At 36.2% G+C, this 18,089-nt stretch overlaps 1 protein-coding gene across 16 annotated transcripts in view; it reads left to right on the forward strand.

The window, feature by feature from the left end:
• ANKRD26 (ankyrin repeat domain containing 26) overlaps positions 1 to 18,089 on the forward strand; it is a 102,595-nt gene that overhangs the window by 26,679 nt on the left and 57,827 nt on the right. For 11 of the 16 annotated variants that reach the window (XR_010339541.1, XR_010339543.1, XR_010339544.1 and 8 more), the window contains exons 10-18: positions 1,174 to 1,303; positions 1,951 to 2,012; positions 4,343 to 4,436; positions 7,475 to 7,573; positions 8,171 to 8,199; positions 8,294 to 8,366; positions 12,162 to 12,232; positions 13,725 to 14,816; positions 16,574 to 16,755. Coding sequence is in view for 11 of the 16 variants with exons in the window: in XM_064368577.1 (XP_064224647.1) it covers positions 1,174 to 1,303; positions 1,951 to 2,012; positions 4,343 to 4,436; positions 7,475 to 7,573; positions 8,171 to 8,199; positions 8,294 to 8,366; positions 12,162 to 12,232; positions 13,725 to 14,816; positions 16,574 to 16,755 (1,832 nt within the window). In the remaining 5 variants the exon portion in view is untranslated. The remainder of the gene's footprint in view (positions 1 to 1,173; positions 1,304 to 1,950; positions 2,013 to 4,342; positions 4,437 to 7,474; positions 7,574 to 8,170; positions 8,200 to 8,293; positions 8,367 to 12,161; positions 12,233 to 13,724; positions 14,817 to 16,573; positions 16,756 to 18,089) is intronic. The other 5 variants (XM_021670658.2, XM_012437820.3, XM_012437819.3 and 2 more) reach the window with 3 other exon arrangements.

The following is an 18,089-nucleotide window of genomic DNA, read 5'->3' on the forward strand; positions in this document are numbered from 1 at the left end:
TTTATGTTAATATGTTCCAATTGAAGACATTGTTTCTGACCCTTTTCCGACTCTTTGCAATCTACTCTGTCCTCTGGTTTCCCTATCCCAGTAAATAACACCTAGGAAGTAGCACTGAAACATTGAAGCAGGAGAAATCTTGCACTACAGTTTTCCCTCAAATTACAAATCCAGTCACTCACCAAGTTCCTTATTTCCTACCTGCTTACTATTTCTCATATCTTATTACTACAATTTACTTATTATTTTGAGGCTGCCAAAAGAAAATGTGCCCACTCCACTGGTCTCTCCCTTGACACATGAAGATTACAATTTGAGATGAAATTTGGGTGGGGACACAGAGCCAAACCATATCACTGCACTGGGTCTGTCTCATAGTATGGACCTGCCTTTGCAGCATTTCCTGAGCTTTCCAGGTGGGACTGACTGTTCTCTTTTGTGCCGTTACTGTCCTTTATTCACTTCAATTTTAGAGCTAATGAATTATACTTTTCTGTTCTTCTTTGTTTTTGTTTATCTCTATCCCCACTTGATTAATATAGGGAAGAATCTGTCCTCTGTTTCTATTTTTAGTTTTTCCCAGGATAGTGCCTGTGATGTGATAGACACAATAAGTACTTATTGTCTTACTGACTGGTATCATTTGGATGTGTGTCCTGTCCCAAATCTTATATTGAAATGTAATCCCCAGTGTTGGAGGCGGGACCTGGTGGGAGGTGATTGGATCATACAGGCAGATTTGTAGTGAATGGTTTAGTGCCATCCCCATTGGTAATGTCTTTGAGATAGCAAGTGAGTTCTCATGGGATCTGCTTCTATAAAAGTGGGTAGCACCTCCGACCTTGCTCTCTTGCCCTGGCTTTGCCATGTGAGACACCTGCTCCCTCTTTGCCTTCTGCCATGATTATAAGCTTCCTGAGGCCTCCCCAGAAGCAGAAGCTGCTATGCTTCCTATACAGCCTGCAGAACCATGAGCCAATGAAACCTCTTTTTTTCATAAATTACCCAATCAGATGTTTCTTTTAAAAAAAAGTATGCCCCCATCTTGGATGACCAGATATTTCTTTATGGTAGTATAAGAACTGACTAGTACAGTGACTGATTGAATGGGTAAGTGAATAAATACAGTGTTTTCTGAAGTTTTTTTATTTTTTTATTTTTATTTTTAAATAGGAAGGAGCAACAAAGCTAGCCACTGGAAAAAAAGAAAATGGTATTGATATTATTGAAAGTCCTCCACTAGAGCAAACAGATAATGACAATTTGACTTATGTTGATGAAGTGCCCAAAAATAATAGAAGTGGTAAGTTAGTGGATGTCTCTGAATATTTTTCTATACTTAAATTCTGTTCTAGGGACCAGGTCATGGTGGCTCACACCTGTAATCCCAGCACTTTGGGAGACCAAAGTGGGCGGATCACCTGAGGTCAGGAGTTCGAGACCAGCCTAACCAACATGGTGAAACCCTGTCTCTATTAAAAATACAAAAATTAGCTGATAGTGGTGGTGTGTGCCTATAATCCCAGCTACTCAGGAGGCTGAGGCGAGAGAATCGCTTGAACCCGGGAGTTGGAAGTTACAGTGGGCTGAGATTGCTCTACTGCACTCCAGCCTAGGCAACAGAGCAAGAATCTGTCTCAAAAGAAAAAAAAATTCTATTCTAAGACAACCAATTAACATATGCAGACTCAAATATTATATTCATTTAAAAAATATTTTTATTTTGCTGACTTTCTTCATACTACCAATTTTTTCCTGAGACTGTGTCAACCTTGTGAAATACTTTTTTGCTATTATTTTTATTTTATTGAAATATTCATGAATGGAGATAGACTTGTATATGTATTTAATTTTTTTGTTTCTTTTATTTTTTATTTTTGTATATATATGTGTTTAAAACTTAGAATACTAAATGTTCTCATGAATATATCTGTGTATAACATTTCATAGATATGATGTCCGCATTAGGATTAGGACAAGAGGAGGACATAGAATCACCTTGGGATTCTGAGGTACTATCTATTGTTACTGTTATTTTAAAATATAAGCATTGGGTGATGTTAAAACATAAAAGAGATACTTTGACTTGACTTTTTTACCTCTGTGTAGATCCATAAGGAACTTCTTATATTTTTCAGTTCGTAATTAATAAAGTATGTGCTAAGTACATGACTGCGGCATAGTATAAATTCTGCTGATTTGCAAGATTCATTTAAGAATCCAGTGTATTCAATAACAGGTGTCATAAAATTAAAAAAAAAAAAAAAAAGAATCCAGTGTAAAAGAAAATAAACAAAAACAAACAAAGAAAAGAATCCAGAGTAGGATAGTGCAAAAAAAAAAAAGAAAAAAAAGAAGGCTTAGAAGTCACAAGGGATCAGTGTGCATTCTGAAGTTGTTTATCTAAAAACTAGAGAATTATTTCAGGTCAACCTATGGCCAAATGTATGACTCTATGTTATGTATAGATGAGTAAAACTCCTAATGAGATTCAGAGAGAAACAGTTTGGAATGCAGTTTTTTTTTTTTTTTTGACAACTTGGAATTTGAAAAGATAGCACCTGGGCCTTTAAAGTATTTATATATATTTGTATGGATCTGCAAGGAACATTTCAAGAGAAGGAAGAATGTGGAGAATGATGACAGTTTGGTTGAGTGGTGTTGTAATAAGTAGAAATGATTTTCAAAATCATTTTTAATGACTTAATAAATATTGAGGGTACTTTTTGTAAACCTGTAGGCAGTACTGTCAAGAAAAGAATGGGAAAGTTGGAACAGGCATGTGGATTTCTAATTTGGGGTATAAGTTTCAGTAGACAGTTACTGGAGATATCCTATAGGAATATAGTGAATTGACACTTGAGACCTTCCTAATGAGATTTTAAATGTTTGACCTTGAATAAATTTCTGTTTATTGAGTACTGACTATGTGCTAGGCTGTTAGACACTGAATATACAAGGTGAGGGCTTATGCTCTAGTAGCACGAGCTGAAAAACGAGTAAACCACAAACACTTATAAGTCACTATAAGTACTTCATATGAAGAAAACAGGGAGTATTAGGTTAGAGAAAATTGAGTTTGTAGGTAGGATGAGGATTGGAGTGGGAGTGAAATTCTGTAGTCAGAGAAGATCTTTCTGAGTGTGACCTTAGATTGCCAACTAAAGGAAGAGAAGGAGCAGCCATGTGAAAGGCTAGGAGGAGGGCATTCTGGGCAGAGGGCACAATAATCACATCTGTTTATCATTTTGCTCTTAACATCTTGGAATGACCAAGAAGCAGGAAGTGGGGTAACTCATCATTTTTATTATTATACTGCATAGAAAAGAAAATGTGCAGATAAATACCTGGCACATTTCAGATGCTTAATACATAAATGTTACTAGTCTTCTATTTTTATGAAGGCTTGCTATACTTCGTTGAAATTATTTCTTTTTTTTTGTTTATTTGTTATACTTTAAGTTCTAGGGTATATGTGCAGAACGTGCAGGTTTGTTACATAGGTATACATGTGCCATGGTGGTTTGCTACATCTGTCACCCCGTCATCTGCATTAGGTATTTCTCCTAATGCTATCCCTCCCCTAGAAATTATTTCTTAATTGGGAAAGAGTTGTATACTATATCTTATATTTGCTTGTTTTTCTTTAAACATTACATAAAGCAAAGTTTTTCTTACTGCTTTGTCGTTTAGTCAACCACTTTCCTATCAGTAAAAGTTTTATCACAAAGTATTTAGATTTTTCCAAGCTTTTGTTTACCTAAATGAAGCAGCTTTTGCAGTGTTCTGTTTATACTTACCATGACATATGCCAAAGTTTTTTATTATGCCAAATATCTTAACACTAAAAATTTCTGTAATTAGAAATATTTTAAATGTTTAATGCTGTACTATAACAAGAATATTCTATTTTTAAAAATACGCTTTTTTTCCCCTCTTAATCAGGCAGCCCCTGAACCAGAATAGGTTCAGAGAAACTCCCTAGAATGCCCTCTTATTTTTGGTGGGGAATACAAAGTAGAATTAAGTCTTTTGATATTAGTTCCTTGTTGGATTATGCATATAAGTTAATATTTTATCTGTTAATATGTGTCGTTAGTCCTTCTGTGTTTGGTGTGCAGAGTCAATAGCCATCTAAAGATGAAAGATAAGCTTAATCTAGAGAGCATGTATGAGGTTCTTTACTGAAATGTTTTGGTTTTCAATACATGCTTATCTTATTTTTAAGTCTAATTGCTTTTAAAATAGGAAATTCATATTATATTTGAAAGTGATTAGAAGATCTTTAGCAACTCATTCTTTTTGTAAAATTGAAACGCATTATTGATACTGATTTTGACAGAGTATCTCTGAGAATTTTCCACAGAAGTATGTTGATCCTTTAGCTGGGGCTGCAGATCAAAAAGAAAAAAATACAGGAAATGAACAAGCAGAAGGTAAGAGATATATTTTATTTTAATAAAGCCATTGGACAGAGTGTTTATTTAAAAATATGATTGTTGATATATTCTAATAGCCAACGCAAATCATCTATTAAATGGATAGTAAGAATAAAGAGAGGTGAAATTGTGATAAGTTGTATATCTTAGGTGTCAGCAACAGGTTAAATTGCTGCTGTCACTAAAGGAGATGAATTGTTAGATCCATTTCAAAATACATTAAGACCTGAGGAGAGCCAGGAAATAAGGAAGAGGAGATGAGTAAAAGAGGAAATGAGAATGAGGAAGGCAGAGAGTATAGAGAGTGAATGAAGAACAAAGAAGCAAGTATATGAAATGGAGAGTGGCAAAATAAAATAATTATAATAGTACATCAGGCCGGGTGCGGTGGCTCACGCCTGTAATCCCAGCACTTTGGGAGGCTGAGGTGGGCATATCACTTGAGGTCAGGAGTTTGAGACCAGCCTGGCCAACATGGTGAAACCCCATCTCTATTAAAAATACAAAAATTAGCTGGATGTGGTGGCACGCACCTGTAATCCCAGCTACTCGGGAGGCTGAGGCAGGAGAATTGCTTGAACCTGGGAGGCGAAGGTTGCTGTGAGCTGAGATTGTGTCACTGCACTCTAGCCTGAGCGACAGAGTGAGGCTTCGACTCAAAAAAATAAAAAAATAAAATAAATTAATTCTTTAGAAAATGGAAAGGCAGGGTATTAGAAAGGTAGGAAGAATTTAAGATGAGCTTCCAGTACCAAAACTTGTCAGAGAAGTAGAGCAAAATTTTCACACTCTTTCTGTCCTCCTCACTGTTGGGAAGGCAAGGATGGAGGTACTGGACCATCTTTCTGTCATAGATGAATACAAGCATATGTGGTCAGCCATATGTGTTATAATTTGATGTCATAGAAAATGTAACTTCAGGCTGGGCATGGTGGCTCACGCCTGTAATCCCAGCACTTTGGGAGGCTGAAATGGGTAGATCACCTGAGGTTAGGAGTTTGAGACCAGCCTGGCCAACATGGCGAAACCTCCGTCTCTACAAAAAATACAAAAATTAGCCAGGCATGGTGGTGTATGCCTGTAATTCCAGCTACTTGGGAGGCTCGGGTAGGAGAATAGCTTGAACCTGGGAGACGGAAGTTGTAGTGAGCTGAGATTGCACCACTGCACTCCAGCCTGGGCAACAGAGCAAGATTCTATCTCAAAAAAAAAAAAAAAAAAGTGTTACTTTATAGGATAGTGTCTCAAAGGCCAAAAGAAGGTAATTGGAAAGAAGAGAGTAGGGTTGCTTATGGAGAGATAAAGGAAGCCATACCCTGATAAAAAGCCCGTGGCAACTTTATGACTTGTAATACAGTTTCAGTTTGGGGGACGTGATAGGGAGGAACTTGATGCCAGATTCCAAAACGATACACTAATATGAAGAATGTGGGGCTGGGCACGGTGGCTGACAGCTGTAATCCCAGCAGTTAGGGAGGCCAAAGCGGGTGGATTATGAGGTCAAGAGATTAACACCATCCTGGCCAACATGGTGAAACCCCATCTCTACTAAAATACAAAAATATTAGTCGGGTGTGGTTCTGCATGCCTGTAGTCCCAGCTACTTGGGAGGGCAAGGCAGGGAAATCACTTCAACCCTGGAGGCGGAAGTTGCAGTGAGCCAAGATTGCGCCACTGCACTCTAGCCTAGCAACAGAGCAAGACTTTGTCTCAAAAAAAAAAAAAAAAAAAAAAAAAAAAAAAAGAGTGTGGAGGCACACTCAGTATAGAGCAGAGCTTCTTGAAATTTAATAAATCAGCTGGGAATCTTGTTAAAAATGCACATTTTGATTCAGCAGGCCTGGGGTTCTACATTTCTAATAAGTTCTCACGTAACGCTGATGCCGGACCACACTCTGAATAGTAAGGGTGTAGACTTCCCTTAGAGAAATCTGAAAGAAGAGTCACTGGACAACAATTCAAGGCACAACAGATCAAGTTAAAACATTATTTTTCTTTTATTTCTGAGCACGTTTCTAGCTAGACGGTTAGGAACAAAGAGATGGAGAAATAGAAATTATAGCTATAAGATACTATTGTTAAATGAAGAAGAAAGAAGTGCTGAAAATACTCCATGAAAAGAATGTAGAAGGGGAGGAATCAGGACCACAGATCTAGAGATTACTTTTGCAAAAGAAGAGACACTGTCAGTGGGGAAAGAGAGAGGAAAGAAAAAAGTTAGCTAGGTTATTTTGGAGTTAGTGATGAGGAAACTTGAAAGAACTCATTTCAGATGGCTTCAGTATATTTACACTTAGATGATTAGATCATTTCTGCTCCAGAGATTATGGGAAGCATGCTAGAATTGGGATAAACTCCAGTGATTCATATCTCCTCTCTATAACTGTCAGACATCAAAGATATATGTTGCTTTGGCCTGGTTATGGTGGTTTGCCTGTCATTCAGCACTTTGGGAGGCCAAGGTGGGTGGATTGCTGGAGCCCAGGAGTTTGAGACCAGCCTGGACAACATGGCAAGACTTGATCTCTACAAAAAAATACAAAAATTAGGCATGGTGGTGCATGGGCTTGTAGTTCCAGCTATTCAGGAGGCTAAGGTGGGAGGATTGCTTAAGCCTGGAGGTTGAGGCTACGGTGATCGATGAGCCATGATTGTGCCACTGACTACAGTCTGGGTGACAGAGTGAGATTCTATCAAAAAAAAAAAAAAGTTCTATGTTGCACTGATATTAATTAATCAAATGAGTTTAATTTGAATATAGAAGCATTGACTTTTTTCTTAAAGAAAGTTGCTTTTTGATGTGATAGCTGTTTCATAAAATCCTTTAGAGGCTAACATATTTTAGAAATGAAAAAATTACAGTTAATAATTCTTTGAATACTAAAATTGTTATTTTCAATAAACACTGCATTGATTTAAAAAACTGCACTAATTTTGAAATATAAAATATTAGTAGCTAATAATTCTGTGGCAATTCAGTTTTTTCTTTTGATAAATATTTTAATATTGAAAGCTTATTATACATTATTTCTTAGGTATGTTTTATATACCTTCTTGCATGAGTGGATCAAGAAATTTTAAGATGGCTAAACTAGAGGATACAAGAAATGTAGGCATGCCAGTAGCCCACATGGGTATGGAAAAAATGAGTATTTTTGTTAACTATTATTCTACAAGTGTGTATCCAAGCTTATCAGTTCACAACACTTTCTCTGATGAGAAATGAGTTATATATCCAACTAAAGTGGCATCACAACTGTGTGCTTCACAAATTATAGGACAAATTGAAGAACATGATAAATACTTGTAGTATAATGGTATAAATGATTCTGATGTGTTGCATTAAAGATATCCTGTAGCATTTTACCATCAGCCTTGACATTTTTCCTCTCAGGATCATGCTTTGCTTCTCTGATTAAAGATCACTTTTCTCCGCATTGATGAGCCTGCTCACATTGGCATATGTACACTTTTCTATTTTAGTTGTAGTCACTTGGGACAGAATCCCATGTTCAAATCAAAACTGCATGTTTTATTAGACCTATGTTCCTATGTTTTTCTTCAGTATACTTCTGTCATGTTGCTGTCCTAACCAAAATGAAAAACATCCCAACAGTTAATCATTTTCAAACCAAGCATGATGATTCACGTCAATACTAACACTGCATGAATTTATAATTGGCTTTGTCATATTTGCATATAATTGATTATATGTCCCTTTTGCTTTTTAGAGTCTCCTGAGAGATATCATCACTTGAAGGTACTAAGTTTTATATTTTTATCTTGAATTATCAAATGCATATTGTATAAAATATAAATTATTTATTAATCATTTTGTTTCAAAACCCATTCAGCCTACCATTGAAATGAAAGATTCTGTTCCAAATAAAGCAGGAGGAATGAAGAATGTACAAACATCCATAGCAGGTAAGTGTTGCAATACATATTTGACTCTGGAAGGAAGTACATTAAAATATTTGAAATATTTGAAATGCTCACAGTTTTCTTATTCCTAATTCTTTTTATCCTGAAATTTGATGGAAGGATTTTTTTTTTCTTTTAAATTGAGACAGAGTCTCACTCTGTTGCTCAGGCTGGAATGCAGTGATGTGATCTCAGCTCACTGCAGTGTCTGCCTCCCAGGTTAAGGGATTCTCCTGCCTCAACCTCCAGAGTAGCTGGGACTCCAGGCATGTGCCACCACACCCGGCTTATTTTTGTATTTTTAGTAGAGATGGGGTTTCACAATGTTGGCTAGGCTAATCTTGAACTTATGACCTCAGGTGTTCTGCCCACCTCGGCCTCCCAAAGTGCTGAGATTACAGATGTGAGCCCCTGCACCTGGCCTGATGGAATGACTAAACAATATAGATGATATTGTTGGTATTCACATTTGAATAAAAGATATTTGCAAGCATAAGAATAAGAAATTTTTAAAATGTAAGCTTTCACTTAGATGTTTCCACTTTTATGTTTTGATACCCTAAAGTTTCCAGTTTGGAATCTCTATATTTGTTAGGGATTCACAGAGGTAAATTATGAGACACTAAGATTTCCCCAGTGTTTCAAATGCTTATTGGAATTCTAATCTTTACCTAGAGGAAAGCTTTACTTGCAAACATGTCAATAATTATATTTTAGCATTAATCATTTCATCTTAGTGTTATTAAACTGATGATCTTAAGCCAATCAGGAGTTCTGATTAGCAGAGTGTGTGTGTGTGTGTGTGTGTGTGTGTGTGTGTTACCATTTGATTATTAAAAATGATGAAAGTAATTTTTTTTTTTGAGACAGAGTCTCGCTCTGTCACCCAGGCTGAAGTGCAGTGGTGTGATCTCAGCTCACTGCAACCTCTGCCTCCCAGGTTCCAGCAATTCTCCTGCCTCAGGCTCCCAGGTAGTTGGGATTACAGGCATGCACCACCATGTCTGGCTAATTTTTGTATTTTTGTTAGAGACAAGTTTTCACCATGTTGACCAGGCTGGTCTTGAACTCTTGATCAGCCTCCCAAAGTCTAAGATTACAGGCATGAGCCACCATGCCTGGCCAGTAATTATTATTATTATTTTATATATATTTTATTGCATTTTAGATTTTGGGGTACATTTGAAGAACATGCAGGATTGTTGCATAGGTACATACATGGCAATGCAGTTTGCTGCCTTCCTACCTAAACATATGCTTGTTTGCTCTTATTTCTTCATGAGCTTGGTAGATCCAAGAAGCAAGACTTTTTTTTTTTTTTTGAGATGGAATCTTGCTCTGTCACCAGGCTGGAGTACAGTGGCGCGATCTCGGCTCACTGCAACCTCCACCTCCTGGGTTTAAGCAATTCCCCTGTCTTAGCCTCCCAAGTAACTGGGACTACAGGCCCATGCTACCACACGCGGCTTCTTTTTTGTGTTTTAGGAGAGACAGGATTTCACCGTGTTGGCCAGAATGGTCTCGATCTCCTGACCTTGTGATTTGCCTGCCTTGGCCTCCCAAAGTGCTAGGATTACAGGCATGGGCTACCGCACCTGGCTGAAACAGGACTTTTAAAACAAAATACTTCAAATGAAATCTCTCAACACAGGAAGACATGAAACAGAAAAAGTATGAAGTAAATAACTTGAACAGTTCCTGTAGATCATTTCACTTCTCAATTAATACCTTTTATAAAGTAATGAATAGAGTCTAGTTCTCTAGGGACCCAGATGTATACATTTATTCATTTAATAAAAATTCACTCTATATTGGGCACTGATATTGTATATCCTAATATTTTTGGAAACATTCCCTCAGTTTAGGCCTGCATTATCCCTGTTTTACAATATTGTCTTCTAATTCATCTCCCTTTAATTATTCATATGCCTCTGAAATTCATCCTCCCCACAGTATTTAGGGTAATCTGTCTCCAGTGCAGATAGGACCATGAGTCCCTCTTGAAAACATAAATATTCAAACATCGTAAGATTACATATAAGGCTATTATCATCTGACTTCTGCCTAACTCTCCATATTTAGCCCTTTCCCCTTTCTGCCCTTTTCTCTGGGATTTCTCAACTGCTGGTGCTTGTATTTTAGACAAATACATATGCTATTTGAGGCTTCTTTCCCTCTGTCATTGCTGCCTTGCATGCTGTTACCCCTTCCTGCCCTCTACTCCCTTTAGTCTGGCTAACCTCACTTTTTAAGTCTCAGCTCAGGCTTGATCTCTAGAAGAGTCATCTTTGGCACCTTTTATTTACATTCTTTTTTTTTTTTTTTTTTTTGTGATGGAGTCTCACTGGAGTGCAGTGGCATGATCTCGGCTTTCTGCAACTTCGGCCTCCCGGGTTCAAGTGATTCTCCTGACTCAGCCTCCTCAAGTAGCTGGGATCACAGGCACTGATCACCACACCCGGCTAATTTTTGTATTTTTGTATTTATAGTAGACAGGGGTTTTGCCACATTGGCCAGGCTGGTCTGGAACTCCTGACCTCAAGTGATCCACCCACCTCCGCCTCCCAAAGTGCTGGGATTACAGACGTGAGCCACTGTGCCCGGTCTTACTTACATTTTTTAAACCCCAGTGCTTAGCACTTAACAGGAACTCAATAAATAATTATTGAGTAAAATAGATAGACTGTTTATAAGATAACTTGGAAGATTGTCCCCTACAGTCTGGGAGCAAGGGCATAGACATATAGAGAAATAATTTACAGTTCAGGGGGAAAAGATACAGTACAAAGATAAGGTACGAAGGTAGCCCCAAGGAAGGAGACACCTGTTTATCTGGGGAAATATAACTATAATCGAAGAAAACTTCACATAGCAGTCTGAGTCTTAAAAGATGAAAAGAAATTTGTCAAAATTTCAGATATAAGGAGCAGGATGTACAATGATAAAGATGTAAAAAGTAATAGAAACTTTGGAACTCATTAATAATGAACAACACTCTTTGTGCCTTGTTTAAAAGGTACTGTTGGCCAGGTGCAGTGGCTCATGCCTGTAATCCTGGCACTTTGGGAGGTCGAGGCAGGTAGATTGCCTGAGCTCAGGAGTTTGAGACCAGCAGGGCTAACATGGTGAAACCCGTCTCTACTAAAATACAAAAGAAATTAGCTGGACATGGTGGCATGTGCCTGTAGTCCCAGCTACTTAGGAGGCTGAGGCAGGCCAATCGCTTGAACCCAGGAGGTGGAGGTTTCAGTGAACCGAGATTGTGCTACTGTACTCCAGCCTGGGTGACAGAGCAAGACTCTCTCTACATTAAAAAAAAAAAAGGTACTGTTATAGAGAACATTATACAGTGTTACTTTATGTATTTCCACTATGTCTTAAGATTTTTTTTTTTGTTTCTGACAGTTTTGCTCATTTATGTTGGGTGAATGAATTTGTGAGTAAACCTTTGTATGGCATTAACCTGGTGTCATCTAGTCTCCCCAAGTGGTTTGTTGAAGTTTTGGATAATGGTTGAAGTTTTAATTAGATACTTCATTAAGTTGATAGTTAGAAGTATTTCTTACTGGGAAGTAAATGTTCCACTAAATATTAGGCTTCATTGAAACTTTTTGTGATTGCGCGCCACTGCACTCCAGCTAGGGTGACAGAGTGAGACCTTGTCTCAAAAACAAATAGAAAAAAACCCTCTCAATTTATAAAATATAAATAAATGTTATTTTCTGTTTCTATAAAGACTATACCTTTTACCTAACTGCTCTAAGTAGTTTGTTTAACTAAACATTTGGATTTTTTCAGCTGAACATGACTTAGAAGTAACATCAGAAGAAGAGCAAGAAAAGAAAGGAAGTGAAAATAACCAGTCACAGGTATTCAATTTTTTAAAAAACTTCTGGTTTAATATTGTTTTCTTTGCCTTAATGATGTAACATAGTCCAAATGAAATTGCCTTTCAGACTAGCCTTTTAGAATCAATAGATCATTATTTAATATTAAGCATTAAAAACATTTTGACTAGATAAATATTCTTAGAATGTGTAGTAAACTATAGCTAATCTTTTGTTTTTGTTTTTGTTATAGCTACTCTTTACCCTTGAAATTGAAGCCAGAAATTTCCTGAGGATTGTTTCCTCTTTCATTTTTATAACTTCCTTAAGTGATAAAGATGGTAGCATCAAATATTGAATCATATTATTAAGCAGTAGAAAATATGAACAATTTAACACGGATGGCCACTGAGTTGGATTCATTTTAAAAGAGGAATCATTCCCAGTGGTTCAGGATTTAAATTCTTTTTTATTTTTGAGTTGGAGTTTTACTCTTGTTGCCCAGGCTGGAGTGCAATGACACAATCTCGGCTCGCCACAACCTTCACCTCCCAGGTTCAAGCGATTCTCCTGCCTCAGCCTCCCAAGTAGCTGGGGTCACAGGCATGTGCCACCACGCCCAGCTAATTTTGTATTTTTAATAGAGACAGGGTTTTTCCGTGTTGGTCAGGCTGGTCTTGAACTTCCGACCTCAGGTGATCTGCCCACCTCGGCCTCCCAAAGTGCTGGGATTACAGGCATGAGCCACCGTGCCCAGCCAGGATTTACATTCTTATATTGCTGGTCACTAATTCCAAGGTTAAAGATTTATTATGCTTTGTGATCTCTGTTGACTTCAGCGCCTACATTCAGGGAAAGAATGGGTTCATAAAATCAACCCAGTTATTAAGAGAATCAGAATTAATTAATAACTGAATTAATTCCTTTCACAATGGGATCTTTCCATTGTTAGGATATAAAAATAACTTTCTGATTATTTCCATCTAGGAAATCAGTAAATACTACGGAATTTTAAAATCTACTATTAATGAACCTTATATAAGAATTGGACTTAAGCTGATAGTCAGTTCAGATGTATAACACCACATTATTGTATATAATTTCAAATAAAATGTAAGAATTTGCTTTTTGTTCTGATTGGTGTTTATTTTGGCTCTTAATAATTTTAAGTTTCCCTGCTCTCCAGTTAGAAATCTTCAGAAAAAGTACTTAAATACACTGTAGAGGCTCAGTATTTGAGGTATGATAAGGTAAAATCTTTTTAAGTCAGGATGCCTTTATAATACTACAAATCATCTGCTAATATATTTTCAGTAGATTTAACACATAATTAATTAAGTTTAATCCAAAGGAACAGTGATAAAGTTAACTTTGCTGGTTCATGTTTTTCTCCTATTTTAGGCTAAGGCAAATTAGTGTTTACTTCTTAGTTACAATCCAGTGATTTGGGAGTAACTAAACATAGATGAAGAAGTTTAACAGTTCAGTTTTAATTATTTCCTAATTTTTCTTTGTTTATACTTGATTACTCAAGGATAAAGTTATTTTAAAAACATGCACCCTGACAGAAAAGACATCTGAAACACAAAACAAGCAAATTAATCTTCCACTTTCACAATGCCTGCAAAAAATGTCTCAAGAACCAGAACTGAATAAGGAATGTGATAGAGAGGATATATCTTTATATTCAGGACTTCCTTGTGTGCAAAATGATGAAGAAATATCGACCAAACAAGGCAAATTAGAGTGGAAAAATAGTTTAAAACTCATCACAAATGAGTTAAAGCAGAGCTGTGGTGAAACTTATGAAAAATACAAAATTACTGCTTGTCCTGGGAAAGAGCCACTACATGATAGCTCTAAAGGAGGTGGAGATTTTAAGGAAATACCCTCTTCTTTGACAAATAGTATACTTGATTGTGATGAAAAAGATTCTACTATCTCTGTAGTATTCCACGCATTGCCTGAACAAAAAGAACCCAGTCTTGAAAATGTCTTTCCATCTCCTTCATACTCTGGGTCCCCAGAATATGCTTGCCAGTCGTCTTCTAAGCCTTATTTAAATGAAAATAAATTAGTCCGAGGAAATAACAAACCAGACACTGAGCATGTTTTTAACACAGATGAGAATTTTTATAATGATACAAAAAATAAAGAAGTAAGGAACCCACAAGTAGTTACAGGTGAAATGAAAGAAGAGTTTGATATGCAAATGACAAAAAATATGAACCAAAATGCCAATAATTGGAAATTAGACATTGGACATGTGCCTCGGTCTAGTGATCCAAAAAGACCTTTTGATTTGATCTACTCCAAAGAAATGAAGCATATGATTCAAATAAAAAGGCATAGTATTTCTGCTGGTACAGATGCTTACAAGAAAACAAAACCAATACAGAACTTGTTCCAGAAGCCGTTATATGATAATTGCAGTGCTAATAACTATCAAAGCATGGAACCTGAATTAGAAAACGTGAGGTCTTCTCCACCACATAGTGACAGAACATCAAAAGTATCTCTAAAAGAAGAATTACAGCAAGATATTCAAAGGTTTAAAAATGAGATAGGCATGTTAAAAGTAGAGTTCCGGGCTTTGGAGAAAGAAAAAGTTCAACTTCAAAAAGAGGTAGAGGTTTGCTTGCTGCTACTCTTTGTTTTTTCTCTATCAATTATCTGATCCATTCTGATTTTCTGCTTATGAAGAGCTCATGTATAAAATGGCGTTACCTGAATAGGTAATCGTGTGTAGAAATAATTATTTCTACTTAGTAACAGGAGTTAAGGAAAATATTCTCACAATCATTGTTCCTTAATCAACCTAAGAAGTCTATCAGTCTTCCAAGTGGCATATGGACTGGGAAAACTAATTTAGCCATATACCATGTGACCTTGTGAACCAGGATAAGCATAAAGGAAATTGCTTTATGAAAGGTAATAAGTGCTAGGGTTTTTTTCCCTATTGACCTAAAGATGAATCTTTTATTTAAACAGTATGGCAATACAGTGGGAAAGAAGCAGTAACTGAGAAGAGATGTAAAAATGTATCTAGCCTTGAGTGTTACAACAAATATTCCCAGCCAAAGGAACCTATTTAATGTGCTTTCCTGTGTGCAAGTTTATCTTTTTGACTCAAACTGTTGGAACTTATAATTCCATTATGATCACTTTAAAGATTTTTGACAACAAATACATATACTTTCACATATTTTTAAAATCATCAGTCAAATAATTCTATTGAATCAGACCTTTACATTAGGTTGTTTAATAAAGTATGATAAGTTTGGGAATGTATACCATATAAGTAGCATAAATCCTTGGCCAGAAATTTAGTATTTAACTCCAAAGTAGAAAGCTGAGTTCTGTACATTGAGTCTTAAAGATAAACAATAATCTGCTGATAATCTTCTTTAGAAGTAAAAGTAGATGAGGCCTCCCACACTGTGCATTAAATTACCTCCCTGCTATGGCATTAAATTACTTTGCCAGTCTCACACTTTTAATTCATCTGATTAAATTTGATGAATTTATCTGGTAATTTATCTGATTCAGCATTATGGAGTTATAGCATCTCTTTTGGTGCCATAAAATGCTAGATAATGCCATTTTAGGAGCTCTGGATGGATGATTTAATCTTTCTTGTTTTACTCTCACTATCAGTAGATAATGGGGCTAATGTAGATAATTAATACTTATACTGTATATTCTCCAGCTATAAAATTGTATGGTTATTGAATGTGAAATTTGGAAAGCATCTCATTTCCCAGAATTCCACACCAGCAACTCAGCAGTTTCACTCTGTTCTTTATGTTGTGGCAAACTTTAGTTTCTGTATTTCACTGAGCACCTTCACTTTGTTGATATCCCAGGATCCAAATGAAAAAAGAAGTATAAAAGACACTGGGGAAAACAACAGCTTAGTGCAGAAAGGGGAAAGATTGCTTTCTTTTCCTGGAGCAGTGTTACATCCTCTAAATCTGGCTGTGTAGTATAAAATCAAGGTGGTAAAGGCAGAAGAAGATGCATCTTGTATCTTTGTCTTTTTTCTCTACCAGTAAAATGGGGTGAAAATTCACAGTAGATAGTGAAGATTGGATGGGAATAAAAGCAAAAAATTAAGAAGAGCCCTTGAAATTTTGGAAAATTCTGTTTCACTCAAACAGAAATGAAGCAGAATTCATAAAAATTTCATGGATAAAATGATAATTATAGCTTATAATTGTATAACACTTATATATACAATGATCCTATTAAAGTAAGCAGAAAATATTTTTATTGGCTAAAATCACCACAGTTAAACTGAGTCAAATGATAAACTCAATGAAAACAAATTCTTTTTATTTAATAAAGTAATAGCAGTTCCTTAGTATCAAACTTTTATTAAAGGTTGAAGAAGAAAGGAGAAAACACAGAAATAATGAAATGGAAGTATCAGCAAACATATATGATAGTGCTACTGATGATGAATATGATGAAGATGTTGATGATGATGATGGATTAATTCGAGAAAGGAGTGGAAAAACTGATCGTCAACAATTTCCTAGGAAGGAAAATAAAGAGTATGTTAGGTAAGCCAACAGCATGTTTAACAGCAGAGAATTGTTACTGTGCTATAAAACTAATTCTAATTTGGACTAATATTCATGATTAATAAATTTTATACTTTTACCATGCAAGGGATATGCAACCATGTCTTGTAATTAGAAAAATGCAAATTAACAAACAATGAGATACTTGTTTTTCTAATTTTATTGATATTTTATTTAAAAAATAATACCCAGTGACGGCAAATGTGATAAAAAAGGCATTCTCATACACTGTTGGTAAATGAAATTGGTAAATCCTTTTTGAAGGATAATTTAGTATATATCAACATTTCAAATATTCCCTATCTTTAATCTAACAGCTTCACTTCTGGAACTAGATTCTACAGGAAAATATGGCTTACATAAAAACACACACACACAGAAGTTAAGGACATTTATTATATATTATGGATAATATACAGTAAGCCTATATATAATATGTACATAACATGTTAAAAATAATATATGTATGTTAAGAATGTTTATATAAACATGTTACATATATGCATATGTATCTTAAGGATATTTATTATAGTATCCCTAATGTTGGACTCTCAAATTAATCTGAATATTGCCAAGAGATTGCACAGAGGGATCTGTAGTCCTTGTAAACATTTCAGTATATTGAGTATCTTTAGGGGCTCATGCTCGACTCTTAACATAACACAGTGGGAAATTTCAGTCTCTGTAAATTATGTAGATGTATGATAGTGATATCCTTGTACATGTTTTTACCCTATAAAAAAGTAGTTATGCCTGGGCACAGTGGCTTATGCCTGTTATCCCAGCACTTTGTGAGGCTGAGGCAGGTGGATCACTTGAGGTCAGAGTTCCAGACGCTTAGGCAGGAGAATCACCTAAACTCTAGAGGTGGAGGTTGCAGTGAGCCAAGATTGTGCCACTGCACTCCAAACTGGGTGCAGGGTGACACTTCATCTCCAAAAAAATACATATATATATATTATTTTTCTGCTGATAAATCCAACTTTTTATATTAGGATTAGATACTAGGCTAAAAGTCTATAACAGTTGCCAATTCTTTTGTTTTTTTTTTGATAGGGAGTTTCGCTCTTGTCGCCCAGGCTGGAATGCAGTGGCACAATCTCAGCTCACTGCAACCTTTATCTCCCAGGCTCAAGTGAATCTCCTGCCTCAGCCTCCCGAGCAGCTGGGATTACAGGCCTGCACTACCACACCAGGCTAATTTTTTTGTATTTTTAGTAGTGACGGGATTTCACTATCTTGGCCAGGCTGGTCTTGAACTCCTGATGTCGAGATCCACCCGCCTTGGACTCCCAAAGTGCCAGGATTACAGG

The sequence above is a fragment of the Aotus nancymaae genome, unplaced genomic scaffold (genome assembly GCF_030222135.1).
Source record: "Aotus nancymaae isolate 86718 unplaced genomic scaffold, 86718_ANA_hifiasm-v0.15.2.pri h1tg000077l, whole genome shotgun sequence".
NCBI lineage: Eukaryota > Metazoa > Chordata > Mammalia > Primates > Aotidae > Aotus > Aotus nancymaae.